Below are 26,225 nucleotides of genomic sequence, written 5' to 3'. Positions count from 1 at the left end.
AGGGTCACATGGCTGGTAAGTGATAGTGCATGAACTTGAACCCAAGCACTTGGAGCTCAGAGCCTGCCCTCTGTAGGGAATTTAGCAGGAGTACAAGTCAAGACAGAGTATCTGAAGTTCAGATTTGCACCTTCCAAATTTAAGTTGCCTATATCTTAGGAGCCGAAATAGCTAGCAAAAGAGTTGCAAGCTGGATCTGGAGCAGAGACGTATGATCTCTGCTGGGCATGTTGAGTGAGGATTCATCAATTAATCAGTGGTAGTGAAGAAGGTGTGTGTAATGTGGGTGAATCTTCAAAGAGCCTGAACAGAACCATGAAGAACCACATCTAAGGGTGGGCGTGTTCGGACAAGCTTGGGAAGGTTGCTGACAAGGAGTAGCTAGAGAGGTGAGGAGATAACTATGAAAGCCAACAGTAGAGCTTCAAGATCTGATGGAGGGACCACCATGACTGAATACTTCAGGGAGATGAAAGAAGATTTAAAATGAGGATTGAGGGAATTACCTGGCCATCCAGTGGTTAGGACGCCACACTTCCACTGCACGGGGGCATGGGTTCGATCCCTGGTCGGGGAACTAAGATCCTGCGTGCTGCGAGGCACGGCCAAAAAAAAAAAAAAGAGGATTGAGTTGGATTTGACCGTAAGGTGACTGATGGGCAAGAGTTGAAGTTAGACTGAAGTGAGTTAAAAATTTAATAAAAAGTGAGAAAATGGAGACAGTGGGCTGAGACTTCTCTTCAAAGCAGTTTGGCTGGGGAAGGGGTGAGAGACAGGGAGGTAAAGGAGGCAGCCTCAGGATCAGGGAGATACTGTTTGTGATGTGAGCCACTTGAGATGCTGGTATGTGCAGGGGAAAGAACGTGGGAGCGGTGGGTATTACACCAGGATGTTTATCTGAGCAGGTAGGGAAGTTGGACTCTGCCCTCCAGCCCTCAGAAGGAGCTCATGGACTCTGAGAAAAAGTGCTCCTACACTTTCAATTTATCTCCCTTTTATTTTATTTTATTTTTTTAATAGGCTTTCTCTTTTTTTTAACATCTTTATTGGAGTATAATTGCTTTACGATGGTGTGTTAGTTTCTGCTTTATAACAAAGTGAATCAGTATACATATACATATATCCCCATATCTCCTCCCTCTTGCGTCTCCCTCCCTCCCACCCTCCCTATCCCACCCCTCTAGGTGGTCACAAAGCACCGAGCTGATCTCCCTGTGCTATGCAGCTGCTTCCCACTATCTACCTTACGTTTGGTAGTGTATATATGTCCATGCCACTCTCTCACTTCATCCCAGCTTACTCTTCCCCCTCCCCGTGTCCTCAAGTCCATTCTCTAGTAGGTCTGTGTCTTTATTTCTGTCTTACCCCTATGTTCTTCATGACATTTTTTTCCCTTAGATTCCATATATATGTGTTAGCATATGGTATTTGTCTTTCTCTTTCTGACTTACTTCACTCTGTATGACAGACTCTAGGTCCATCCACCTCATTACAAATAGCTCAATTTCATTTCTTTTTATGGCTGAGTAATATTCCATTGTATATATGTGCCACATCTCCTTTTTATCTCCCTTTTATTACATGAAGAAACTCAAGCCCAAAAAGTGAGGTTTCCTGTCCGTGGTCACATAGCAAGTCCATGACCCCAGATCTACTGGTGCCTGGTCCCTTCCTCTCCTGCTGCCGGTGTCAGTGAGAGAAGCAGCCCTGACATTCCTTATGCTTCCAAGCTCCCAGTCCTCCAGACTGACTGTTCCCTGCTCCATCAGAATGTACATCCTTACAGATTCTGGTGTGTCAGCAGGGCTTCAGCTGTGTTGCGGGGGGTGAGTCAGAGAGCTGCTTTGTCATTTCCTCAACATGCCAGAGGGCAATGTTTTAAGTTGTTAAAGTGTCATTAACAGAACAGTGCAGGAAGCCTCTTCCTCTCACCTGGGCACCCAAGTTCCCAGAGGGAGGAAGGGTCTCGAAGTCAAGGGCCTTTCAGAAACCTCTTCCTGGCCCAGGGTTAGGGAGGTTATATTTTGTTCATACATGGTGCCCTGGTCCCCAAGCCCTTGTGCAGGAGAGGATCGGGCCGAGGGGGGGATGGTGGCAGTGGGGGTGACAGTAGAGCTTCCTTAAATGAGAGAGCTGATGCTCTCCCAAGAGACTCCATCAGTCAAGAATCACTTGGTGAGCCTGGATGTAAGTAGCTACCCACGCTGCTGAGAAGTGCCCAGAGTACCCTGCCCCAACTCTGCTAAGAGGTCTTCTGGAATCTGTATCATCATCTCTTCTTCTCACATTCTTATACTCCAGAGGTTATGCTGTCAGCCTGGTTGTCACACCATTCTCATTAAATACTGATGTTGAGCACAGATTAAAATCCATAGCCCTACCCAGAATGCACTGCCTAGTATCTAGAAACGTGAATGCTCTATAAACATAAACTTCTCTTTTGTAGTTGACCTTCAATGTCAACCCTCTGTGTGTTGGTAAGGTTCCAAGGAATAGCAATTAACTTCCTTCTCTTTGTTCTTTTTCAATCTACTTAAACCCATTGCTCCTTTTCCGTTTTGTCATGTGGGGCTGTCAGGCCGTAGACCTGTAACTCCTGTAACTCCATGGGCCGTCCTTCTCATGGACTGCAATGTAAACAGTGCCCCCTGGAATTTCATAGACTGTGGAGTGAATGGCGCCCTTTGCTGCAGCTCCCGGCCCACCCCGCTTCTCTCCTGTAGTTCACAGCACACTCAAATAAAAGAATGAATGCTACTTGGGAGCAGAACCTAGGGTGCTCATCCTCCCTGGGTCTTTTGCTCTCTGTTGTTATTGTTGTTGTTTTGTTTAACAGTATTAAGTAAATCGAAATCAGACAGGGATCCAAAATGCTAATCTTGCCCGGAGTGATTTCGCAGAGCTGGTAGTTTTCAGGACACATGACTAGTTCTTTTGTTTCTTCCTTCATTTACAGTTTATTCACAGTTGTATCAAGTATTGACAACTGTGAAACCTGCTTGTCCCAAGGGACTGACTCTTCCTCGGGGTCTGAAGAACTACAGGAGGACTTAACTAGGCCAAGGATGGGAGGCAAGAAGGGCCATCCAGAGGGAGGAGGGGCAAAGGCCTGGTGGAAGTAGATAACATAGGACACATTCCAGGGCCAGAACCATAGCCAGGGTGGTAGAAGCATGAGTAAAGAGGGAGAGAGACTCAAGATAAGGCTGGAGAGGGAGCCAGGACTCAGAGCAGGAACTGCCTTAAAGCCTCATTGCAAAGATCTGGACTTTCTCCTAAGAGTAATAAGAAGTTCCTGGAGGATTATGAGATTCTGTGATGGGGTTTATATTCTGAAAAACTCATTCTTGTTGCATCTACAGAATGAATGGGAGACAAACAAGGGGCAGACAGCAAAGTAGGGAAAAGGTCAGAAGAATGTGGTCAAAGGCAAGGCAAGGAACCACGGTGCTTTAAAAAGCTGTGGACAGCCAACTGCGTCTAAAGCTACTGAGGGATTACATGAGATGGGACTGGCAAGTATCCATTGCATTGAGCTACCTGGAGGTCATCAGTGTTTTTACTAAAAGACGTTATTGAGAGAGGAGCTAGAACAGAGGCAGTAGAAGACTGAGTGGGAGGTGAGGAGATGACAACAGTGAGAATGAAAAACTTTTTGTCAGTGTCTGCGAATGGAAAGAAAGAGGCGGTGACTAGAGAAGGATCTGGGGTGACAGGAGCTTTTTCACCTTTTTTGTTTTTGAGATGAGAGGGGTGTGGGCAAATTTAAGTGCTGATGGATAATATTTAAGCAATAAAATTTTATAGAACATGCCGGAAGAGAAGAATATAATCCATGTTTTTTTCTGTTCCAGGAAAAACAGAAGGGGTTGGGTTTAAAGCCCATGGAGGGGAGTTGGGGAGTGAAATCCTCTTAAAACAGGAGAGAGGGAGGAAAAACTTCATGACGAAGCATATAGGTTGATGTTCTTGGTAATGGGAAGGGGGAAGGATTGAGGAAGCTCCTAACTTACGGCTTTATTTTCTATGTGAAGTAGCTATGAGGAGGGAGAAGAGATGAGGGCCTTGAGGTGAATGGGGAAAGTTTAAACTTACTGATTTGGGGTGTGGGCAAATCTAGTAGAGAAACATGGGATCACCACAGTTTTATAGTGCGAGTTGTAGTTGGTGGTCAAGAATTCTGTGACATTGGTACGTACCAAATTGCCGCAGACCGTGGTTGTCTTCCCTACAGCAGCTCAGCTGCTCTGGGGAAGGTGCAGAAGGCTGTGTTTATCCTAGGTAGAAACTTTGCAAGAAAGTCTGACACAGTAACAAGGGATGAGGGGAGTCTAGAGTACAGGCAAAAGTATTATTGAAGTGGTTGACTACCGAATATTCCATATAAGATGGATAAAGTGGTATGACAAGACTGGGGATGAATAATGGATTAGAAGTTAGGAGAAGAAAGGAGAGCAGTTAGCAGACTGAAGGCCCTGATGAGAAGGAAGAGTAGTCTGGTGAAAGCAGTCAAACCAGCTGGAGGGACAGAAGTTTGGGATCAAAGCATGCAGTGCTTGACTTCATGATTTTTGAGGTGAAGAAGCTATAGCTGATAAGTCCAAGAGTAGAACCATGGACCAGGACTGCTAAAGTCTTTGAAATGTTTTTCTTAGAGAAAGTGACTGGGAATTTATCAGCTAAAAGAAAGGAGGAGGGGCAGAACCTCAAGTAAGCACAGGATTTTATTGTAAAAGGATGGAGGCCCAAAGTCTAGAAGAAATACTGGGAAACTGGGCAGAAGCAACACCACTGTCAGATGCTGAGGTGTAGGGGGAGTATGAGAGTCTAAACAGCTCCTCTTTGAGAAGTAGCATTTCCAGAAGAGAGCCAGGGATTTAAAATCAGCATGGGGCTTGCCTGGTGGCGCAGTGGTTGAGAGTCCGCCTGCTGATGCAGGGGACACGGGTTCGTGCCCCGGTCTGGGAGGATCCCACATGCTGCAGAGCGGCTGGGCCCGTGAGCCATGGCTGCTGAGCCTGCGTGTCCGGAGCCTGTGCTCCGCAACGGGAGAGTCCACAACAGTGAGAGGCCCGCAAACCACCCCCCCCCCAAAAAATAAATAAAATCAACATGGTTCTTTCTGGGTTCTTTGGACTGGGGAGAAAATTAAGTAGGCCTACTGCATTTCTGAATTCTCATTTCCTTTGAACTAATATAGCTTTAAGAGACACAGACTATAGATCAATTTCTCTATCTGGGATTCATTAATTTCAAATTTGGCCACTATTCTGTAACCATAAAAAGAACTTGTATTAACCAACCATATAAATTCTCTTGCTTAAAGAACTTCCTTTCAGTATTTCTTTTAGTTTGGGCCTGCTAACAATAAATCTCTCAGTTTTTGCTTATCTTAAACATCTTATCTTGCTTCATTTTTGAAGAATATTTTCACTGATTATAGAATTCTAGGCTTGAAATGTAATTTCTTTCAGCACTTTAAAAATGTCATTCTGTGGTCTACTGAATTCCATCATTTCTATCGATAAGTCATCCGTCAGCATTCCTGCTTCTTTGAAGGTAAACTATCTTAGCTTTTAACATTTAAAAAATTTTTATTTTTAGCATCTTAACTATGATATATTTAAGTGTGTTTTCTCTTTGTATTTAGAAGTTCTTAGAGCTCCTTTAATGAGTGCCTTATTGTCCTTCATCAGTTTTACAGCCATTATCTTGTCAGTTATTGCTTCTGTCCATTTTTCTCTCTCTCCTCACTCTCAGGGACTCCCATATGTGACATCTTGTCACAAGATCCTGTGTGTCTCTTACTCTCTGGTCAGTTTTTTCCAACCTTTTTGCTGTCCATGTTTCTGTGTGGTATTTTCTATTAACCTATCTTTCAGTTCACTAATCTTTTCTTCAGCTATAAGAAATATGTTGCTAAACACATCTATTAAGAAGCTTTAGTTCTGTGCTTTTTAGATGTAGAATTTATATTTAATTCTTGTTTAATAGATTCTAGGTATCTGGTGAAATTCTCCATCTTGTCATCTTTTTTTCTTGGACAAAATAAACATAGTTACTTTTTAAAACTATATCTGAGAATTCTAATACCTGGGTTACCTGTGGTCCTATTTTCTATTGTCTTTTTTCTCTCTTAATCATAGTTCTTGGAATGTCTAGTAATTGCTGCTTGAATGTCGAGCATTTTGTGTAAAAAATTATAGTCTCTGTCACTCAAGCCCTGGCTATCTTGGCAGCTCTGAACTCCTTTTAAGAGCTATCCTCATTATATTTAGGATTAAAATCAAGAATGTAAGGGGGAAGCCCATACAAAAAAAAAAAAAAAATCCAAAATATACTTACTCAGATTCCCTGCTCTCTCACTGAAAGGAATAACCTCATATAGGTATGTTCTTTACTATAAGCTTACACGTAAGGAAGGTGGTTCCCTCCTCCTTCTTGGAGGCATCTATGTCTATGAAGCTGTACCTTATCCTCTAAGAATACCTCTATTATTGTTATGATGATGTACATAAACTGTTGTAAATAAATAGCTGTATAAAATGAAAGAGTAAACATATCTTTTTTTTGGCCCTTTTGCACAATAAGATCTAACAATAATAGTCATGATAATATTCAATAAGATTTACTAGAGATTTATTATAGGCCAGGTTCTGTGTTAGACGGTTTGTATAGATTATCTCATTTAATCCCCAGAAGAACCTATGAGGTAGTAAAGGTTTTCCAACATTTTGTCCTGCCTCATGTCTTGCCTTCATTCCACATAACTGGTTTGACGGTTTCACCGAGCCCTGGAATCCTGGGATATTTCCTTAAATAAGGTGAGAACAAAGTAGTCTGAGGGGTTTATATGCAAATAAATCTCCTTCCTGGTACATTTTTCTTGGGTATTTCCAGATTCTTACCTCCCCTACTCAGCTTTGCTTTGATATATGTTTTTACATTAAATGCTTCCATTTATAAGTTCTGTAGCAAACCTGAAAGTAATTTTTTCAATAAAGCTTTATGCAGGGACAGGAAGTAATTAGTGGTGGGGTTTTATTTTTGGAGGATGAGATTGATGAGGGGTGGGGTATAGGGAGAAATTGCTTTCTGCAGTGTCAGATGAATGAGTTACAGGAAATGATGGCTCAGCCAGCACTTGGTGCTTGCCAGTGAGTCAGCAGTGATTCCACCCTCAGTCGCAATGCTGGAATCACAGCTGTGAAAGACACTCTTCCTGGTGAGAGCCCCTCCCTGCCTTGCTGTCTGGGACATGGAAGCTGTGCCCCCATAATGTGAACCGTTCAGTTACCTGTCCTAGTGGAGAAAGATTCACAGAACTACCTTCTTGGGTTCATGCAGATATTTCTGTGTTTCTTTAGGATTCATTGGTGTTTCTGGTTTTTTCCTCTGATACCCAGCAGAAACATCCAGTTTGGGATTGATGTAATAGCAGAATTTAATTCCTAGGGCAACATTTCATATTTTTACACTGCTTCAATGTCTAGGGTCTTTTTATTATTATTATTATTGAAGTATAGTTGATTTACAAATATTGTGTTAGTTTTGGGTGAACAGCAAAGTGATTCACTTATACATATATATATATTCCTTTTCAGATTCTTTTCCTTTATAGATTATTACAAAATATTGAGTATACTTCCCTCTGCTATATAGTAGGTCCTTGTTGTTTATTTATATATAGTAGTGTGTATATGCTAATCCCAAACTTCTAATTTATCCCCCACCCTTTCCCCTTTGGTAACCATAAATTTGTTTTCTATGTCTGTGGGTCTATTTCTGTTTTGTAAATAAGTTCATTTGTATCTTTTTTTATAGCTTTCACATATAAGCAATATCATATGATATTTGTTTTTCTCTGTCTGACTTAATGATAATCTCTAGGTCCATCCATGTTGCTGCAAATGGCATTACTTCATTCTTTTTTATAGCTGAGTAATATTCCATTGTATACATATATATGTGGTATATGTATATATACCACATCTCCTTTAGGGTCTTTATAAATGGGAAAACACTGTGGAAAAGCAAGACAGGAAGATGCTGCTTCAGGAAAAATGGTAGATTGAAAGAGGTCATTTTATCATGATTGAAAATATGTGTGTGTGGCAAGAAGATTAGAATGAAATCATTACGGTTGTTTGGTTGAGATGGTAAGATTGTTGGTGACTGCTTTTTACTTTTTTTCTAGGTTTGATAAATAGGCTCAAGTTGTAAAATTGATTCTAAAAACAGTCGTTTCGTATTTTAAACTAATTATCCACTTGTGGGGGAAAAAACTGGCCAAATAGCTTTAATATTTTAGGATATCTTTTTCCCAGACTTTGCTCATATTGTTAAGGTCAACTTGGTTATATGACCAAGTTGACCTTAACAATAACATGGTGTCCTGTAGGAAGTGGGCAAGGAAGATTAACTTTGCTCAGAAGCTGTAGGTGCCAAGCTTTTAGTTCTTTTAGAAATTAATGCTAAGAGAGATTGAAGAACCTTTCCCAGGTCGATTAGCTGGTAAGTGGTGGAATTCCATTCAAGCCCCAGTCCCATTGCCACCAAAGTCCACACTCTTTCAACTAGAGTATAGAATGATGCTGCTGCAGGGCTCAGTCCTCCAGGCTTTTTTCAGGGCATTTTTATTTTTATTTTTTAATTAATTTTTATTGGAGTATAGTTGATTTACAATGTTGTGTTAGTTTCTGCTGTACAGCAAGGTGAGTCAGTTATACATATACCTAAACATATAGCCGCTCTTTTTTAGATTCTATTCCCATATAAGTCATTAGAGTACTGAGTAGAGTTCCCTGTCCTATACAGTAGGTTCTTATTAGTTATCTATTTTATATATAGTAGTGTGTATATGTCAATCCCAATCTCCCAATTTAGTCCCCCTTCCCGCTTGGTAACCATAAGTTTGTTTTCTATATCTGTGACTCTATTTCTGTTTTGTAAATAGGTTCATTTGTACCATTTATTTATTTATTTATTTATTTTTTGTGGTACGTGGGCCTCTCACTGTTGTGGCCTCTTCCGTTGCGGAGCACAGGCTCCGGACGCGCAGGCTCAGCGGCCATGGCTCATGGGCCTAGCCACTCAGCGGCATGTGGGATCTTCCCAGACCAGGGCACGAACCTGTGTCCCCTGCATCGGCAGGCAGACTCTTAACCACTACGCCACCAGGGAAGCCCTGTACCATTTTTTTTAGATTCCACATATAAACGATATAGTATTTTAGGTGTGTTAACTTACCGCTGGATTAGTTGTCCATTGAGAAAAATCGTATTGCAATATCTTTCTCTCTTTTTGAAAAACTAGCATTCTAAATTCCACATATACATACTTGGCTTCTACTCTAGTTAGAAAGACAAATACTGAGAGTGTTGTATAGAATGCATGTGTGTGCATCTGTGTTTTTGACATTAAGAAGATGAAAGAGTCATGGGCAGTACTTAGTTGTGTGGTTGTACTCCCCCAGAATTTGAAGTGATTCTCATGATCACACCTAAAGTTCTTAGATATATGAGACTGAGGCTGAAGCTAAATGTTTTATTGTTCAGTATAGTAGCTATAAGTGACAGTTTCTGTTGAAGAAGGAATGATATTGTTGCGAAGCAGAAGTTTTACAGTTTCACAAAAATACCCATTGGCCCAGTAGGGCCTTAATTTATTTTTCTAATAAATTAATAACATTTAAAGATTTTTGCAGCTAATATTGTACAATTAACACTATAAGCTTTGTTGAGATACTGACATACAATATACTTCACATATGTAATTGTACAACTTGTTAAAATTTAACATATGCCTACACCTATGAAACATCCCTTCAGTAAAGATAATGAATGTATTTATTAACCCCCCACAAAGATTTTTTTGGAGTGCTATATTTTCTAAGAAAAAAAAAACCCAGCCATTTAATTTCATTATCTAATTTGATGAAAAAGGCCTGGATGGGGACTCAGGTGATGTGAGTCTGGACTCTGATCCTTCCCTAAATAGCTCCATGAAATTCAGCGAGTCCCTTAATTTTTCCAGGTCTTAGTTTTCTTATCTGAAAAATGAGGGGGTTGAACTAGATGGTCCCTAAGGCCCTGTATGGCTCTAAAGCTTAATAAAGCTAAGAGGACAGGCATACTTAGGGTATTGGTTTGTGTCCAAATGGTTTTATGTAAAAATATAGGCTTCTCCAGTCATCTGGTGTCAGCTGTGCTGCTTCATCCCGGCCCCTCTCTGCTTGATTGATTGATCATGAAATCATTTCATTTCATTTAATTCTCTTTCACCCTGATTCAAGGTCATTCATGTCATTACTTTCATGTTGTTCTTTAGGGAACTGTTCTACTTAAGAATTTAGGGGTAGGGCTTAAATAATGCTGGGAGTTTGGCAAGCCTCAAGGGGCTGTGAGGGGCAACAGGACTGATAGCTCCTTGGATACTCTCTAGGCAGCTTGGGCATTTTAGGGGGGAAGGGGCAGAGACGAGCTGTACTGGATTTATTTCAGGGATGGGGGAAGGGAAGCAGACTGGAGTTTAATTAAAATTCGAATCCCAACTTTCCTCATCTTCTTATCAGCAACCAGCATTTCTGTTTGTGGTTCTGGTGATTTTGCTGTGATAACATATGTAGTTACCTCAAAAACTCTTGCAAATTGGCCTAAAATTTCAATATGCTCACCAGATGCTTTAATCAGACTTGGCATGATTCCATCTTTGGCCTGTGTTTTCAGAGATACCTCCTCCACCACTGCCATCTTTCTGATGGGGGGGGTGCATTGGAGAGCTGGTGGTGAAAATTAGCTGATTGCAAATGACAAAACAGTTTCATCACAGCATAGAGATCTTTCCAAACTATTTCTGTTTTCCCGTAGCTAAGTGGGATTTCTGAGGAGGGGCTGCTCTGATTTCATCTTGGCCCACCATGAGGTTCTTCCTGCTTTGTGCCTACATGCTGCTTCTGATGATTTCCCAGTTGAGAGCAGTCAGCTTTCCTGAAGACGATGAACCCCTTAATACTGTTGACTATCACTGTAAGTAATCTAAAGAACATTCTCCTTTTCTAAGAAGGAAGCTTTTTAGGTTTTGATTTTCTGAGCATATTCATTTTTAGAAAGAGAGAGAGAGTTTTATGTCTTTCTAATGTTTTACATACTAATTTATCCATAATCATTTCCTAGTGTCTGGAGAAAATGGGACAGTTTAGTTAGGTGCTTTTCTAAAGCAACCCATATATAGGTTATATGTTTTCAGTTAAAAGAAAAAGACCATTTGCTGACATTCACTGTCCTTTATTCATTCATATTCAAGACCTTAAGAGAGGAATTTAGTTAAAACCCTTTTACAACTAGTATATACAGCTAATCAATGCTGTGTATCGATTCTTCAGCTCCGTAATCCTGACTGATGGTTTAGCCCACTTTTACTTGCAGATTCAAGGCAATATCCGGTTTTCAGAGGACGCCCTTCAGGCAATGAATCACAGCATAGGCTGGACTTTCAGCTGATGTTGAAAATTCGAGACACACTTTATATTGCTGGCAGGTAATTTTCCTCTCGTTGGTTTATTAGATTAAAATTCTTTTCTCTTGTGGTGCTTGCATTAATGTGTCTAGTTCATGAAAAACTAATATGTATTGTGATCAAAAATTGCACGTAGCCAAAAATAGTCACCTGGAAGAGTCAGTGTTGTGTACCAGGAACAAAATATAGCAAAAACCTTTAGCAGTCTTATTTTATTACTGCCATCAAGAAATCCTACACCATTCTTTATTCCTAAAGCAGCAGGAGAAAAAAATCATTCTTTATTCCTTTTTAACTTGGAATTATTCAAGCAAATATTAGAAGTATGTCTGTGCTAATACCAAGTAGCAGTTTGACCCATGCCTGAAGAGCTTTCTTTGCTCCCTAACCACAGTGATATATAAAAGCAACTCACTAATGAAAAAGCACTCTTTGTTGACTTTGCTGGAGACAGAGAAAATCCAAATGATCTCCAAAACACAATAAAAGCAGATCTGTAAAAATAAAATAAGAATCAGCTTAACATTTTTATGTATTCACATGATATGACTTACTGCCTTGTTTCCAACAGGGATCAAGTTTATACAGTAAACTTAAATGAAATCCCCAAAACAGAAGTAATACCAAACAAGGTGAGCAAGTATAGTTGGCAAATTTATTTGCACTCCCTCAGAACTTGGGTAATGTCCCTCTCCCCTCAATATTTAAAAGATTGAACTTTGGTTTGCTTGATTGATACAGAAACTGACATGGCGGTCAAGACAACAGGATCGAGAAAACTGTGCTATGAAAGGCAAGCATAAAGTAAGTGAAACAAATAAGTGCCTACTAGATTGAGACTCTGCGGGGGCTTGAGCCCACAGTGTAAGCATATGGAATGTCTAATGTTAATGTAATTGTTACTTTCTTTAGGATGAATGCCACAACTTTATTAAAGTATTTGTTCCGAGAAACGATGAGATGGTTTTTGTTTGTGGCACCAATGCTTTTAATCCCATGTGTAGATACTATAGGGTAAGTATATTTTATACAATGTGCTTTTTTTAAATCAACTTTTCTTCCTTTACTGGAATGTCATTAGCGTCAAATCCTTTCTCCTATAGACCCAGTAATTTGTTGTATCTCTAATGCTATGGAGGAATAAAGACAGAATTCTTCCCATAGAATTTCAGTGCAAATAAAGCAGTATTGCCTTCAAACATGTACATTGAACAGATATGACACTAGCTATTTATTTTTCTTTTGTAGTTGAATACCTTGGAGTATGATGGGGAAGAAATTAGTGGTTTGGCAAGGTGCCCATTTGATGCCAGACAAACCAATGTTGCCCTTTTTGCTGGTAAGATTCTTTAGTGTAATGAATATAAATGACTAATAACATTGAAGGTGCAAAAGGAATTTAAAGGAAGAAAAAAGCTCATAACTAGGATAGCTACCTTAACACAGGTGTTTCAAAGACTAAAAGCTATGAACAAGTTTTCAAAGATGAGGAATTAGAAGTGAGCATATTGGGCTTCCCTGGTGGTGCAGTGGTTGAGAGTCCACCTGCCGATGCAGCGGACACAGGTTCGTGCCCTGGTCCAGGAAGATCCCACATGCCGCGGAGTGGCTGGGTCCATGAGCCATGGCCGCTGAGCCTGTGAGTCCGGAGCCTGTGCTCTGCAATGGGAGAGGCCACAACAGTGAGGGGCCCGCATACCAAAAAAAAAAAAAAAAAAAAAAAGTGAGCATATTGTAAGTATTCTGACACTTGGCTCTGTTGTTAATTAACTAGGCCAGTGACCCTGAATAAGTTGCTTAACTTTTTGATGCTTCAATCCCTCATCTGTAAACTTAGATTATACCATGGGTCAACCTGTCACAGGTTGATTATGAGCATTGGGCTTAGATTTATTTGTATATGTGGCAATAATGTAGGTGAAATCACTCCAAAGGATATAATACACTATATAAGATAACACACTTAGGATAATTATGGCTATGTTATCTAATTTATAACTTTGGTTTCAGATGGGAAGCTGTATTCTGCCACAGTGGCTGACTTCTTGGCCAGTGATGCTGTTATTTATCGAAGCATGGGCGATGGATCTGCCCTTCGTACTATAAAATATGATTCCAAGTGGATCAAAGGTATCTTTGAAGAACAGCTTTGTGAGATCACCATGGGAAGTAACATGGCCGAGTGGGAACAGGAGACCTGGGCATCAGGAACTTCAGTGCATGACTTTATATTGTTTATTTAGAGCCAAGTACAAGCTGCCTTGGTTGTGAACGGGAGCATTAATGGGGGATGAGGAGACCAGTAGCCATGTCAGGAAAGTAGATTTTTATCCTAGGTGACCTCAAAAAAAAGATCTCAATTCTGTGTGCCATTTGCCTAACTCTAAATGCATGTAATAATCCTTGCCCACTTCCATCTACCTACCCTGGAAAGTTAACCCTGGGAATTGTTAGTTCGTATCTGCAGAGTTATTTTGATCTTTGGAGTCTAGAAATCAAGATTTTTTATTTGCAACGTAAGCAGTTTCCTTCCCTAGTTAACTACAGGTTAATGAATAAATCTGTTGAAACAAAGACTTTTGTTGTAGTTCATTTCCCTGTAGGCTTTTTCTAGTCCATTAGCTAACATTAAAGACTCCGGGTTCCCTGAAGCTTCAACACACCCATACTGGGACTCCACAGACTCGCTGGCATATCAGAGTTCTCCTTGGCTTGAGTGTAGCAATGTGACATCTGTCAGTCATGCCTGGCAGTCAGGGTCTGATACTAATTGAATTATCCTTTAGGAACCAGTTTGTTTTCAATTTCTCTTTCAGAGCCACACTTTCTTCATGCCATAGAATATGGAAACTATGTCTATTTCTTCTTTCGAGAAATTGCTGTAGAACATAATAATTTAGGCAAGGCAAGTATATGATTGTGCACTCATACTGCATGGAATTGAGCCCACTTTGGTAAGGTCTTTGCATATTTCCAGCACTCAAAGCATTTAGGGCCAAGTGCAGAGAGGTGAGTTGCTTATCCTGAGACTAATTGCTGTGGAATACCTGCACAATGGCCAGAGTGGGAACAGCAGCCTTGGGCCTTGAGATTTCTTTTTTTTTTTTCTGTTACTACAGAGAATGTTCTGAAGGCTCCCCTGAGCTATGGATGCTTCTTTAACTCTTTAGAAATCTATTGATAGCTATTCTTTCTCAGCATCAAAAGGCAGGATGGAAAGTAAGGGCCCCTGTTCAATGTTGAATACTTCAGTACAAGCCATATGATTCTAAAATATTGTGGCCCCTTCTATGCCAGGTTTAAGGATGGTGCATTTTGTTAACAATATGAGAAGCTAAGTGGGGGACAAAGCACGGGAACGGTTTCCATTCAGCCAGGCCGTTCGATAGCTCACTTCTTATGGAGCTTGTTTGGCAGAGCAGGAAAATGGCCCTTTTTTCTCACAGAAGAATCTAGTTTACATTCTTACTATACAGACCCCTAGAGAGAAGGCTGCCGGAGTCTTTTGAACCACATGTATCTTTAGCATGTTTCATCCCTCCCGTATCTGGCAGCTTTTTGTTCCTGTTCTTCATCCGTGCCCATAACCCCGTTGCTTTGCTTTTGTCCCGTGGGCAGGCTGTATATTCCCGTGTGGCCCGCATATGTAAAAACGACATGGGTGGCTCCCAGCGGGTCCTGGAGAAACACTGGACTTCATTTCTGAAGGCTCGGCTTAACTGTTCTGTCCCCGGAGATTCATTTTTCTACTTTGATGTTCTGCAGTCTGTCACAGACATAATACAAATCAATGGCGTCCCCACTGTGGTCGGGGTGTTTACCACACAGCTCAACAGGTGAGAACAGATCCCTGGCACTTTGAAAGGCCTTCCGTATCTTACTTGTGGGAACCGAGAACAGGCCCATTGTCTCCTGATACTGTTCCTCTTTTTCAGCATTCCTGGTTCTGCAGTCTGTGCATTTAGCATGGATGACATTGAAAAAGTATTCAGAGGACGGTTTAAAGAACAGAAAACTCCAGATTCTGTTTGGACAGCAGTCCCTGAAGACAAAGTACCGAAGCCAAGGTAAGAAAGAAAAAGGAGAGGATTTTTGTCTTTGACAAAACCCTCTGGTCACGGGAAGCATCCATCCTCAGAGAGCAGCTGGGCCAACCTCCCACTCCAGGAAGGGTCCCTGTGCAGTACTACAGACAGAAAATCAGTGAATGTGACTCTGAGAGCTTGAATATGGAGAGCCCGCAGAGTACAGGGAAATAGCATCACTCCTCTGGTTTGGTTCACTCTCCTTTCTCTCTTGACCTCTTCTTCCACAATGGACACTTAATCCCTAGATACAAACTGTGAGGGGGGACAAAACACACTATTTTCCTTTCAGGCCTGGCTGTTGTGCAACGCATGGGCTTGCTGAAGCTTATAAAACCTCCATCGATTTCCCGGATGAAACTCTGTCGTTCATTAAATCCCACCCCCTGATGGACTCTGCCGTGCCGCCCATTGCCGACGAGCCCTGGTTCACAAAGACTCGGATCAGGTAAGACTGTGCAGAAACACGGGCCCTCTCCCATCCAGTAGCTTCCCTTCCTGTTGCCCGCCCCCCTGACCTGGCTCCCCTCCTCTGGCAGGTACAGACTGACGGCCATTGCCGTTGACCATTCTGCTGGACCCCACCAGAACTACACAGTCATCTTTGTTGGCTCAGAAGCTGGCATGGTACTTAAAGTTTTGGCAAAGACCAGTCCTTTCTCTTTGAATGACAGTGTGTTACTGGAAGAGATTGAAGCGTACAACCATGCAAAGTAGGTATATTATACGAGAACACTTTTTAGTACTTCCAGTGTGTGTTTCATCTAGTCATTTCCTTTCAGCCCTCTAAATTAGCAGTGGTTTGGCATATTAGCGTTTTGTTTTGTTTTGTTTTGTTTCCTCACTGAAATAAAACCCGGGTTTGTTGTTTTCCTGAGTCCACTAGGGCTTGGAGGGTGGACAGTGATGAGTTTAAAAATAATTCAGCCCTTGTTTGTCACCTATGGAAAATGAGAATATTTTACCACCACCCTCTTACCTTGCAGATATATTTCAGGATGCTACATGGAGCAGACAGTTAATTGCAAACACACACACACAGTACACCATAATTCTTCTAACCACTGATATAAAAAATTATGTGGACCATTAAAACAAACAAGAAATGGATGAGAGAAATGGAGCAAAGAAGACTAAGGAGAGATCCAGAAATATCTAGCACAGGAAGATTTAAATGCATTAAAACATTATCCTTTTTCTTCCCTATAGTCTAACATGCTCTTCACAAATGCAGTTCCCTGCGATCATCAGAACGGGAAGCCAATCTTTAAAAAACCCTTTGTCCAGCCTGAAATTAAACCAGCCATGCAGAGCAGTAGAAGATGAATCACATCATTATTACTTCCTAAACTACGTGCTTGCCTGGTTTGCTACTGAGAGTATTCCTTAACGCCTCCCCAGCTCTCAATAATTGCAAAAACCAAACCTCACTTGCCTCGTATGGTTCCTGTAGCTTTTGACTTACTAAACGTATATCTTCAAAATGTCTCCCACAATATAGGTGCAATGCTGAGAATGAGGAGGACAGAAGGGTCATCTCACTCCAGTTGGATAAAGATCATCATGCTTTATACGTGGCGTTCTCTAGCTGTGTTATCCGCATCCCCCTCAGTCGCTGTGAGCGTTATGGATCATGTAAAAAGTAAGCTGATGTTTCTTTCCTTATCCCGGGTCTTACAGCATCATTACCTTTGATGATGAGAAAATTCAAGTTACGTTCTGTTTGGTTTTATACAGGTCTTGTATTGCATCTCGAGACCCGTACTGTGGCTGGTTAAGCCCAGGGACCTGTGGTCACGTGACCCCAGGGATGCTGTAAGTATACGTTGTCACATTAGCTGAGATCTTCTCCAGATGTGCTTCTATCTTCTCCAGGGACTCTAAAGCTAGAAATTTTAGAAAACTTCCAATAACACTACTTTTCTTTTTTGCTTTACTTTTCTTTCTTTCTTTCCTTTTTTCTGTTTTTGTTTTTTGTTTGTTTGTTTTGTATGGGAGAAGGAAAAAAAGAAAACCTGGTGCTGTGAGAGGGAAAGGAGATTGTAGACAGTGAAATACCTACGGGAAATGGATGGGGAGAAAGAACCAATTCTCTTCTGCTCTCTTAAACATTCTAGTTACCAAAGGTTTAATAGAAATACTCGTTTTAGCAAGCTATGTTGAAATGTCCACTTTTTTTCTGTCTGCTCATTCTTACTAATCCATCTGTGTTCTTGGTTCTGCTCTGGTTGTCACTTGTGTTCCTATGAAGGCTGTTAACTGAAGACTTCTTTGCTTTCCATAACCACAGCGCTGGAGGATTTGAACAGGACACGGAATATGGCAACACAGCCCATCTAGGGGACTGCCATGGTAAGACCGAATCTTCCTTTCCCTCCTGGTGCTTCTTTTTGACCACATTTGCACGTGAACATTATTTTACAATCAGCCTTTTATAATGACTCAGGACACATGCCACCTAGCATTTAACTTAAACTTCACAAAAGCTGAGCTGTTTGGTCATGGGGATACATTAGAGAGGAATCTTACTTTTTTTTTTCCTTCACCATTTACAATCTTGTAGGAAATCTAGAGAAGGGTAGTCTCAGCAGTAGGTTAATCTTTTAATTTATAGTCCTTTCTTTTGACTTTTTGAGTTAATTGGAATTCGTAAATTTTTGCTTTCTTTTGGTTACTTTTTACTGATTACTTGTTCCTTTAATTCTTTTAGAAATTTTGCCTACTTCAACTACACCAGATTACAAAATATTTGGCGGTCCAACATCTGGTTAGTTTTTTTTCATTTTTTTGAATTAACAACCTTTTCTTTCCTTCAGTTCAGCATTTTCAGCCCCTTCTCCCTTCCTTTTGCACAGTTTGGCAGCCCTTCATTTTTTGTGCTTTGACTCATAACCCCCCTGATGGTCCGAAAGACTTTTTCTTATTCAGCACTTCACCCTGTGTAGCATGTTAACAGCCCATCATTGACCAAGGCACATCCTTTAAGAAAAATCCAATGGATTAACATAGGCTGCATTCCAGCTGCACGCCCGTCCACCCAAGCTTTCTTCTCTCTCACCCCTGTGCATTGTGAATGTTCCCTCTGGCCATCTGTATTTAATGGATGGCAGAATTTCATTATTTACCCCTTTTCTCCTCACCTTTCCTAAGACCTAGTAAACAAATACACATTTCCCCAAAATGTGTATTTATAAATTTGAGAGATCTTTTCTGAATGGTTTGTGGTAATCCCAGAAACCTTTGAATGCTGTGGTCTCAGTAGTGTGAAAAATGTTCCCATCGAATGAAGCTGGTTTCTGATGTATTAAGATGTTCGCTGGGCTTCCTGTGCCCCTCTTGTCTGCATCCATTCTGGAATCTTCATCTGTGACCGTTGCACCAGTCTGAATTGGGGTCTCCAAGCATTTAACCTAAGATCATATGCTTACATTTTGAGGGAAAATCTACTTGGCAGAAATCAGTAATGGACACACTAAGAGGTTAAGTTACTCCCGATCCTGTTGCTGGTTTTAAAACTTACCAGCAGTTTCATTCCTCAGAGGGGAGAAAAGGATGGAAGATCTTGTGTATCAGAACATCCTTATTCAGCTTGTGAATGCCATTTCTTTTGCATGAGTTGCTGCTAACTCTTTGGAAGAAACTCCTCGGGCATTTTGGAAGGCACGGACAAGGTTCATCCCTGCTTCAGTGCTTTACCATGGATGGTGAGCCCTCAGTGCAGTCAGTAATCTACAGATAGACGAGATGTCTGTGGTAAAGCAGGACAGCCTCTTTGTCAGGTCTAAAATCAAGTGTTTATGCAGACCTAATCAGGTGTTTTCTGAGGACGTTACACTGTAGGTTCCCCAGTGAAGGCAATACAGTTTCCAACCGTCTATGAAAATGCTTTTAAAAAATATACACAAAAAGAAGTGATGTTGTCTCACAAAAGGATGAGAAACTAGCAACTAGTCTTTGGGATTCATCATACCTTTTCCATGAGTGTCATTAATCACTGCAGAGGCTTCATAGAGGAGTATTTTCAGTGTCTTCAAGTTCGAAATATGCTCAATATGTCTTTATTGTTCATTTTTAGCTTATATTTTTCCCTTGCAAGAAAAGGATTTGGTATAATCTCCTTGGATGTGTTTTTATGAAATCCTAGAGCAGGCTTTCTCATAAAATTTGCTTAAACTTTACTTGAAAATACAACAGACCAGTCAGAAGCAATCCGCTGTCACTACCCATGTTAATAAAAATCTGTTTGCCACCACAGACATGGAGGTATCTTCATCTTCTGTTACCACAATGGCAAGTATCCCAGAAATTACACCTAAGGTGATTGATACCTGGAGACCTAAACTGACCAGCTCCCGGAAATTTGTAGTTCAAGATGACCCAAACACTTCTGATTTTACTGATCCTTTATCAGGTATCCCAAAGGGTAAGGCCTCACCAGGGAATTCATCTCTCACTGAGTGGAAACCTGATTCCTGATATCTCTGAGGAACGTGTGGAGGTGAAGCAGGACGGAGCTGCCTCTGTTGTTACCATCGCCGCCACTGGCCACACTCACACCGGTTTTCTGTGGTTACGTGGAGTGTGCATTCCTTAGCAGATGAAAGAGGTGGAAAGCTGTTGAAGAAGGAATTGGTAAAACAGCCACTCAGACAATCTAATCCGTGTTGGCTTCTGTCTGAAAAAGCTACACTCTTCTGGGTATCAGAGAATTCCGAGGATCACCCCAGTGATATCCGAAAACAAAACTCATTAATTGAAAATATCCTGATATCGGATGTTTTGTTGGGGAGCCTTTCCCAGACTTTTGTTTAGCTGCAATTTACAATGCAATCTGAAAAGTATGGGAGGCGCGAAGTTGTTTGAATGCCACAAGCACTGAAACCTAACACAGTGCTTGTCCATAACTAGCATTTTCAGCCCATAATAGAAGCATTTATCAAAGAGCTGTCTGCTGAGTTACCTTGTTAGACAGATCACTCTGGGAAAAAATCTATTCTTTAGTGCTTACTAAACTGTGGTATCAGGTTTCCAATCAGTTTTTATAGCAGTGCATTGTCATTTATGATTTACATCTGTTGATTTTGGTTTTATTTGTTTTCATTGTAAACAATTTTATAATCATTCTTCCTCTTTTATTTTCTTTAGTAATTCCATTTCTCTCTACATTTCTTTCTTTGTTTTTCACAATGCCACTGAATTCCATAGCCCTCAACATTGGTTAAAAACAACTAATGTTCAAAGGCCTTAGTACTAACCTAGAACAACAGAATCTTCAATCACTCTGACTTACCTTACTCTGGGATAGCTGTGCTTGTAGCATGTAACAGACTTGGATACCTCTTAAACTAACATGTCTAGATGTCTGTGGTTGCATTAAAAATCCCAATAATTATAAACTAATTCACTCTTCTTTTTCTAGTCTAATTTAAATATTTCTTAAATATCTTAAGACAATTGGATAATATTACTTAACATAGTATATTACCTTAGACTGTCTGGATTTCTTTCATAGCAGGCAATTCAAGAGTGCTTCACTCCAAGATGGAATGAAAAAAAAAAATCAAAGTAAACATGAAAGGCTATATTTGTAGCTAACAGTGACCAAGCAGATGCTTTTAGTTTGTGAACAAACTATATACTTTCATTCTAATTAAGATAGCATAATTGTATTAGCATAATTATTTTAGCAAAGTGTATATTTATACCAATTCATACATTTCCCTAATCCCAGTAGCTGCCCTTTAATCCTGATTTATGAATTAAGAGAAAATCATGAGAAAAAAACATGAGTTTAAAATGGGCCACTTAGAAAATATATACCTTCTAGCTCTAATTTTTAGGTAGAAACTCTTAAAATTTTGAATTTTATGTAACAACTATTTAAGAGGGATTGGAGGGGAAAAGACAAATACAGATCAGTGGAAGATAAGAGTTATCCTGGTATTTGTAGTGATCATAAATGTCTCTGGGGATCCTATTGGGATTAAAGAAAAAAATACGGAATTTTGGAGTCCACCTCACCCTCCAAGCTAAGCATATGGACCACATGAAGGTAGTGTTGGTTCAGTGGGAGCCACTTGCTGGCTAATATTGTTTTAAAGAAGCTCCTCACTCAGACTCTTTTCCTGTGTGTCTATTGCAGGTGTACGATGGGAAGTCCAATCTGGAGAGTCCAACCAGATGGTCCACATGAATGTCCTCATCACCTGTGTCTTTGCAGCTTTTGTTTTGGGTGCATTCATTGCAGGTGTGGCAGTATACTGCTATCGTGACATGTTTGTTCGGAAAAACAGAAAGATCCATAAAGATGCAGAATCTGCCCAGTCGTGCACAGACTCCAGTGGAAGTTTTGCCAAGCTGAATGGTCTCTTTGACAGCCCAGTCAAGGAATATCAACAGAATATAGATTCTCCCAAATTGTATAGTAACCTGCTGACCAGTCGGAAAGAGCTGCCACCCAATGGAGATACGAAATCCATGGTCATGGACCATCGAGGCCAACCTCCCGAGCTGGCTGCTCTCCCGACACCTGAGTCTACACCTGTGCTTCACCAGAAGACCCTGCAGGCCATGAAGAGCCACTCAGACAAGGCCCACAGCCATGGGGCTTCAAGGAAAGAAACCCCCCAGTTTTTTCCTTCTAGTCCTCCACCCCATTCCCCACTAAGTCATGGACATATCCCCAGTGCCATTGTTCTTCCTAATGCTACCCATGACTACAACACATCTTTCTCAAACTCCAATGCTCACAAAGCTGAAAAGAAACTTCAAAACATTGACCACCCTCTTACAAAGTCATCCAGTAAAAGAGATCACCGGCGTTCTGTGGATTCCAGAAATACCCTCAACGATCTCCTGAAGCATCTAAATGACCCAAATAGTAACCCCAAAGCCATCATGGGAGACATCCAAATGGCCCACCAGACCCTAATGCTGGATCCCGTGGGACCTATGTCTGAGGTCCCGCCCAAGGTCCCTAACCGCGAGGCATCACTCTACTCTCCTCCCTCGACTCTCCCCAGAAATAGCCCAACCAAGCGAGTGGACGTCCCCACCACTCCTGGCGTCCCAATGACTTCTCTGGAAAGACAAAGGGGTTATCATAAAAATTCCTCCCAGAGGCACTCTATATCTGCTATGCCTAAAAACTTAAGTTCACCAAATGGTGTTTTGTTATCTAGACAGCCTAGTATGAACCGTGGAGGCTACATGCCCACCCCCGCAGGGGCAAAGGTGGACTATGTTCAGGGAACACCGGTGAGTGTTCATCTGCAGCCTTCCCTCTCCAGACAGAGCAGCTACACCAGTAATGGCACCCTTCCCAGGACGGGACTAAAGAGGACACCGTCCTTAAAACCTGACGTACCACCAAAGCCTTCATTTGTTCCCCAAACCACATCTGTCAGACCACTGAACAAATATACTTACTAGGCCTCAAATGTGCTCTTCCCCATGTGGCTTTATCCTGTCCATGTTGTTGAGAGGATGATGTTGTAAGGGTACCTTAAGACAAGAGACTCGCTTGTATTTTACGAGAACCAAGTGGCCAAAGAAACTCTTCCTAACTTTGGCAACATCAGAACTTGCCATACGTAGCTACTGCAGCAAGGCTTCTGTGTACTTGCCTGAAAACAAAGGAAGGTGCTGGTCATTCCATTTCTTTTGTTTGAAACTAAAGAGATATGTGGCTCCGAGGGGCTACCTGTAACCAGTATAAAGAGCTGATACAGTGCTCAGAAGAATCTGTCTGTGAGCAAATACTTGAAAATGGGTTCAACTTAGACTGCCATTCTGTGTGGTCTTCCCATTAAATGTGAACATTTTAATATGTATGCATTCACCTTGCCTCTTGCACAAATGTCAAAAAAACAATGGTAATGTCTCAAAGAAGTTGTAGATTACCAAACAATTTGCTAAAAATTCAGTCTTTGACCCAAACTGTAGCATTTTTTTATGTGTGGCATTTTTTTCATGCCACCAAGGAACTGGGTTGCGTGTGCATGTGTGTGCGTGCGTGTGTGTGTGTGTGTGTTCTGTCCCCACTAGGATTTGTTTAGCTGCCCATTGCATCTTTTAGTGCTATGGAGTTGTTTACATCGCGCATGACTGAACAAGAGACAATAACTTCTTCCCACAGCAGTCCATTGGGTTCAGCTTTGAGAAAGAAAGAAAACCGAGGCTGATTTTGACGGTCAAAATGATTAACTTGACTTACGTGTTACCCAATGCCAGAATGTAAGCGTTCTAAGTAATTTTGTGCTGCTATTCACTAAAACTTCTATAACAGTCTCGCCAGCTTAAGGAGATGGAGATGATAAGAGGTATCCTTGATTTATCTACCAGTATTCAGTAGTAAAATTCACCTGTCCACTGTGAATCCAAGCCCAAATCCCTCTACTTAACCTTGGACACACTAACGAGGTTTTATTTTGATTGTGTTTGGTTTCTCCCATGTAGTAAAATTCCTCTTCTTTTAACTCCCCCTAACCCCAAGGTAAAACAAACAAACAAAAAAAAAACCACACACACACAAAACAGAAGACAAAAGAAAGGAATGTGAGAGGGTTGTAATTGGCTTAGCAGAAACAGTCTGTGAAAACCTAACAGTGGTGCAATCATGTTGTCTATGTTGTGTGATGTGAGAATTTTCTCCTAAGTCATGCAGGTAATGACAGTATACTGTACATATTACGTGTGAGTTTACCTAAATCTGTGCATTTTGTGCCTTATCCATGAGAATGATAGAAGTACTCAAATATGTCAAGTGTTTTCCGTATAGCACATCATTTACTGAGTGCCAGTTGTAAATGTTTTTCAACCAGCACCTGAAAAGACTTTTAAAAAAATCCTAACAATCTAGAACAGTTAATTGTAAAACAATCTATCCAAATAGCTGCATTACATCCTTTGCCATGATAAACATTCCACTCCTACTTTCTTAAGGATGAAACAGTGATAATGTGAAGTCAAAAGAGGTTTCCTGGGTAATGTGACACCTGCGGAAACCATACAGAGTCATTTATTTGTAGTTTTGCAGAAGCCACTTAGAGTTGATGATGTGCGACCCTGATGATGATTTCGGTTAATATGCCGCACGCCACGGTTTATTGAACCTCATCTAGAAAGTATCAAGGCAGAGGAATGCTCCTTAGTCAGACAAATAAGTTCAACCATTTTCCTGTGATGATATCTATTACTTGGGGGAGATGGGTTGCAGAAGACCAGAGCATTTTGATGCAGAATGTAGAATACGGATGCAGTTATTCTTTTCCTTTGAGAATATTGTTTAATTAAGAACGCAATTCCCTGAGGTCTCTGGAAGCTCGAAAGCTAAAACTTCTGTTCTTGAAACACTTCAGCTTTGAAACTAAAGTATTACAGATTGATAATAAATTAAACCAACCAATGATAAACACTGCTCAGTCCATCACTGACAAACCTGTTTGAATTCACCTTACCAATATTAATCCCAGCGTGCGGAAAGTGGAACAGTAACTCTATGTGAACCCGGATAACATTTTGTAACATTGTGCTGCCTTGTAGTTTGTAATGTGAGTTCTATCAGTATTTATGTTGAAATTTCTAACATAAAATCTAGTCTGTATCCTGTTAATTTAATTTTTAAATGCTTTATCCATTTGTGCAAAGGTAAACACAGATTGTATCTTTTTTAATGGTACGGCATAAAAAGTAACCCTAAAGTGAAGTGGCTCTATACTGTTTTATAGAGTACTTTAACATGTATAGCTATCTTGTAAACTTGTATTGTGGATGTGTAAATAATATGTACTTTGGGTTTTTAACACTGCATGTAAAGTCAAAATAAAATATACAAATCATTATATCCTGCCTCTTGATGTTGAAGAGGTCTGGAAGGTATCATGTTTTAAAAATATTTTTAAGTCAATCAACATCCTTGAGAGCTTCTTTTAAAATATACCAAAATATTCTTACCTGGAATACTTGCCGTCAGGTCGTGGTTACACCACCATTCTCATCTTGGAAGGCTGGGCAGAGCCCCTGAAAAACGTATAATTCAGAAAACCAGATGAACTGTACTACAGCAACAGTCAAATGCTTCAGGCCAACATCCCAGTGGCTCACCTTGTCCACGTATCGCTAGTTCAACAGGCATTTTTTAAATTCATGATTTGTGTTCTCGTGTGAAATTTTTAATATTTTAGTCTAAAATTATAGCTGGTAAATCAGGTTCCTGTGAACATTTCTTGCTATTTGGTATAGGGCATTTCTCAATTCCATTGTTTGAATTGAATAAGAATGCAGTAAGAAATAACGTTCCTCAAATATGGAAATGGGAGGTAAAGTAATGATTCCACTTAGTTCTTTCCTTAGCATGGCATGAGTTAGTGGCTGCTGTCATTGGGTTTAGACAAATGAATGAAGGAAGAGACAATTAAGGGAAATGTATCTTCAGCCTTGCTTCTCCCTGGGCTTCTTGAGCATTGTATTCTCTTTCATTTTTATGGTCTATTTCTATTAAGTTGCTGTTTATTATACCTTCTGGCCATTTTACAAGTTTTCCTGGGTTCAGTGATTTTCTTCTTCTTCTAAAAAGTGCATCTTTCTCTTCTTCCTTTATAGGAAAGTTTAGCCTTTTTCAAT

The 26,225-nt window shown here is 40.6% G+C and overlaps 1 protein-coding gene across 10 annotated transcripts in view; it reads left to right on the top strand.

Annotated features, from left to right (window-relative positions):
* Positions 1-25,444, top strand: part of SEMA6D (semaphorin 6D) — a 56,533-nt gene extending 31,089 nt beyond the window's left edge. For 2 of the 10 annotated variants that reach the window (XM_082617573.1, XM_082617571.1), the window contains exons 2-19: positions 10,869-11,027; positions 11,427-11,538; positions 12,089-12,149; positions 12,259-12,321; positions 12,430-12,531; positions 12,766-12,856; positions 13,528-13,647; positions 14,334-14,422; positions 15,136-15,353; positions 15,453-15,584; positions 15,895-16,050; positions 16,142-16,315; positions 17,104-17,244; positions 17,340-17,417; positions 17,854-17,954; positions 18,313-18,369; positions 19,858-20,025; positions 21,745-25,444. In XM_082617573.1, coding sequence (XP_082473699.1) covers positions 10,919-11,027; positions 11,427-11,538; positions 12,089-12,149; positions 12,259-12,321; positions 12,430-12,531; positions 12,766-12,856; positions 13,528-13,647; positions 14,334-14,422; positions 15,136-15,353; positions 15,453-15,584; positions 15,895-16,050; positions 16,142-16,315; positions 17,104-17,244; positions 17,340-17,417; positions 17,854-17,954; positions 18,313-18,369; positions 19,858-20,025; positions 21,745-23,033 — 3,261 coding nt within the window. In that variant the 5' untranslated portion in view covers positions 10,869-10,918 and the 3' untranslated portion in view covers positions 23,034-25,444. The remainder of the gene's footprint in view (positions 1-10,868; positions 11,028-11,426; positions 11,539-12,088; positions 12,150-12,258; positions 12,322-12,429; positions 12,532-12,765; positions 12,857-13,527; positions 13,648-14,333; positions 14,423-15,135; positions 15,354-15,452; positions 15,585-15,894; positions 16,051-16,141; positions 16,316-17,103; positions 17,245-17,339; positions 17,418-17,853; positions 17,955-18,312; positions 18,370-19,857; positions 20,026-21,744) is intronic. The other 8 variants (XM_082617574.1, XM_082617575.1, XM_082617576.1 and 5 more) reach the window with 8 other exon arrangements.
* The last annotated feature ends 781 nt before the right edge of the window (positions 25,445-26,225 follow it).

This window comes from Mesoplodon mirus (assembly GCF_964341445.2).
Source record: "Mesoplodon mirus genome assembly, chromosome: 4".
In the NCBI taxonomy this organism is placed as follows: domain Eukaryota; kingdom Metazoa; phylum Chordata; class Mammalia; order Artiodactyla; family Ziphiidae; genus Mesoplodon; species Mesoplodon mirus.
The sequence above is the reverse complement of the archived record's forward strand: the minus strand, read 5'-3'. Positions and strand labels throughout refer to the sequence as shown.